We start from the raw sequence: 2,571 nt of genomic DNA, 5'->3' as shown, positions 1-2,571 counted from the left end.
AAAAATAAATTTAAATCTAAATCAAATTATATTATATGGAATTTATTTATTTAGATTATTCCTTATTCATTAAAGTTCTGCATATTAAGATTTGATTTACAAAACATTTTGTGCAAATAAAAAAGTCCAAGGGAACAGTAGTTGTGGTAAGTATGCACACAATACATAATTGAAGTATTTGTCATAACAAACCTTCAGGATATGAACAAACATATATTCGTACCTCTATTTTGAGCCCAACTTCTCAGGCAGTTCCTGTGGTATTTTTTACCACAACTTTTGCAAGATAGCATCTTTTTGGCTCTCTCACTTCCGTTATTTTCAACACGATTGCACATTCGACAGAAAACATTTGATTGACCCTGTTCTTCTCCAGTGTGATTTCCTGATGTATCCTGTTTATTTATACCAACATTATACTGGTAATAATAAAGGCAAGAGTGCAAGGTCTTGAGAACAATAACAAACTACAAAGACTGACCAGGAATACATTCATACTAAATATACTTGAAGGCAGGGTGGGGAAAAATTCTTCCTAAGGGTTGCTCTTATCAAAACACTCTTCCTAGACCTAAACATAATTCATTAAGAGAATAAGATATATGGCAAGGAAGGGGAAAACTTCAACAAGTTTTCCAAAACAACTTCAAATGCATGATGCTAGGTAAGACTACTCCAAAGAACAAACAGAAAAAGCCACACTTTCAAAATTGGTAGTAATTCAAATAATAAATAAAGCGTTCAAAATGACCATTACATTTGCAGTTTGCACAAAGGATTGTGGAAAGAGTAGCAGAAGAAGAAAAGGTCAGAGCCTCACCAGACAACTCAATGCTACACACAATTGACTATGTAACTAAATCCTCACTGTTAAGACTGAATGAACCGCAAACACTGCTATTTTATTTAGACTTTAATATCTTCATTTCCCTCGTGGTTCACACACATTTATATTTAATCGCTACACGTAGAACTATGTCTGCCATATAGATACCAAAACAGAGGGGTGAAAAGTAACTATAGCTAAAGTATTCAATCTCCAGTGACAAATATGCAGTTCATGTTCAGAATCACATGTTTAATTCTTTATATAACCAATAGGAAGGAGTAGCAGGGAGGAATTTGTATAGTTTGCTCAAAGCGTAATGTCCAATAACCAGTGCTACTGATATACTATAACACGTCAAAAGATTTTTCCATTTCATCTGACAACCAACAGTGGAAACTTGTAGAGGAAAAATTTTGTAAGAAATCCAAGAACTGGAATAACAAGAATCAATCCCCATTACCAGGTTTCAGTCACACAACTCAGCACTCCAGAGAAAAACATGCCAATCAAAAATAAGTGAAAATTAAACAGACACACAACAGAATCATTAAATTCTCAAAGCCCCTCAGCTGAAAACCCCAATCGAACCAACCCTCATCAAACCACCATTGCCAACTCCCAACCTTAAGGCTGTGTTTGGATATTGTTTCTTACAAAGAAATACAGAGTGAACATAGAAACTCGTGAACTTGTAGAGATAAATGATGCAATTTTTCCGTCTGCATTTCTACAAAACAGGATCCAAACACAAAAGCCAACCGGCATTGCACTCACCGTGACATCCCCGGACTCAAATCGGCGAGCATACTCCTCAGCAGCAACCATGGCGGCGGCCCCCTTCCGCTGCAGCGCAGCCCTCTTTGCCTGCACCGACGCGGCCTCGTCTGCCTCGTCCACAACAGATGGTAGCACCTGGCGTGGTGGCGGAGGCTGCGGCTGTAGCACCACCTTCGGTACAGCGACCTGCACCGTGAGACCGCCACCGTCGAGTCCCGCAATTCCGGTGGGATCACGGAGAAAATCCTGGAGCCTCGAAACGACGTCGTCCTGCTGCTCATTCTTCGGGCCGCGCAGAAACCCTAGCGGACAGGTGCAGATTCTGCGGCTGAAAAAATAAAAACAAAAACCAAAAAAACGCAAAGAGTGGGAAAGAGCTAGACGAGAACAATGAAATAAATTATTGAAGAAGCGAAAAAGTGAGAAGCAGAGTTTTATTTGAAAGGGTGCGAACTAAAAACTAGAGAGTGCGTGGTGGGTGAGAGTGCATTGATAGAGTGCGTGTTACCATTACCATGTAATTGGACAAGCTACATGAAATGCCATTTTGAGGGATTTTTGGTTTTTGGATTTGGGTTTCAAAATTTTGATTTGCACAGCGGATTCGTCCTCTAAAATTTACGTCTCGTGTTTCTTAATTTTTGTAAGAAATAATAATAAAAATAAGGAAAGAAAAAGTAATTTGAGAAATAAAGAAAAAATAAAATGAAAATGGGGTGACGAGGGGGGCTGTTGTTGGAGAGGTGTGATGTGAGGCGAACGCCCGAAAAGAACGGAACAAGATTTAGAAGAAAAGACAAAATCACAAAACTATAATCACAAGGATAATGCATAGAATTTGAGGAGATAGGTCTATGTGGAGTTTAATAATTAAATCTGTCTTTAAAAGATTATTCGAGCCCTATTTTAATTTTCAAAAGATAAAATTAATTAAAATAGATTTCATAAAATAATAATTTTGGTCA

At 38.0% G+C, this 2,571-nt stretch overlaps 1 protein-coding gene across 1 annotated transcript in view; it reads right to left on the bottom strand.

The window, feature by feature from the left end:
* LOC107613155 overlaps nucleotides 1–2,351 on the bottom strand; it is a 10,804-nt gene extending 8,453 nt beyond the window's left edge. The window contains exons 1-3 of the mRNA XM_016315014.2: nucleotides 2,121–2,351; nucleotides 1,604–1,934; nucleotides 224–395 (exon numbers count right to left, since the gene is read on the bottom strand). Coding sequence (XP_016170500.1) covers nucleotides 224–395; nucleotides 1,604–1,934; nucleotides 2,121–2,152 — 535 coding nt within the window. The 5' untranslated portion in view covers nucleotides 2,153–2,351. The remainder of the gene's footprint in view (nucleotides 1–223; nucleotides 396–1,603; nucleotides 1,935–2,120) is intronic.

Source organism: Arachis ipaensis, chromosome B08 (genome assembly GCF_000816755.2).
Source record: "Arachis ipaensis cultivar K30076 chromosome B08, Araip1.1, whole genome shotgun sequence".
NCBI lineage: Eukaryota > Viridiplantae > Streptophyta > Magnoliopsida > Fabales > Fabaceae > Arachis > Arachis ipaensis.
This window is presented reverse-complemented; position numbering and strand designations above follow the sequence as displayed.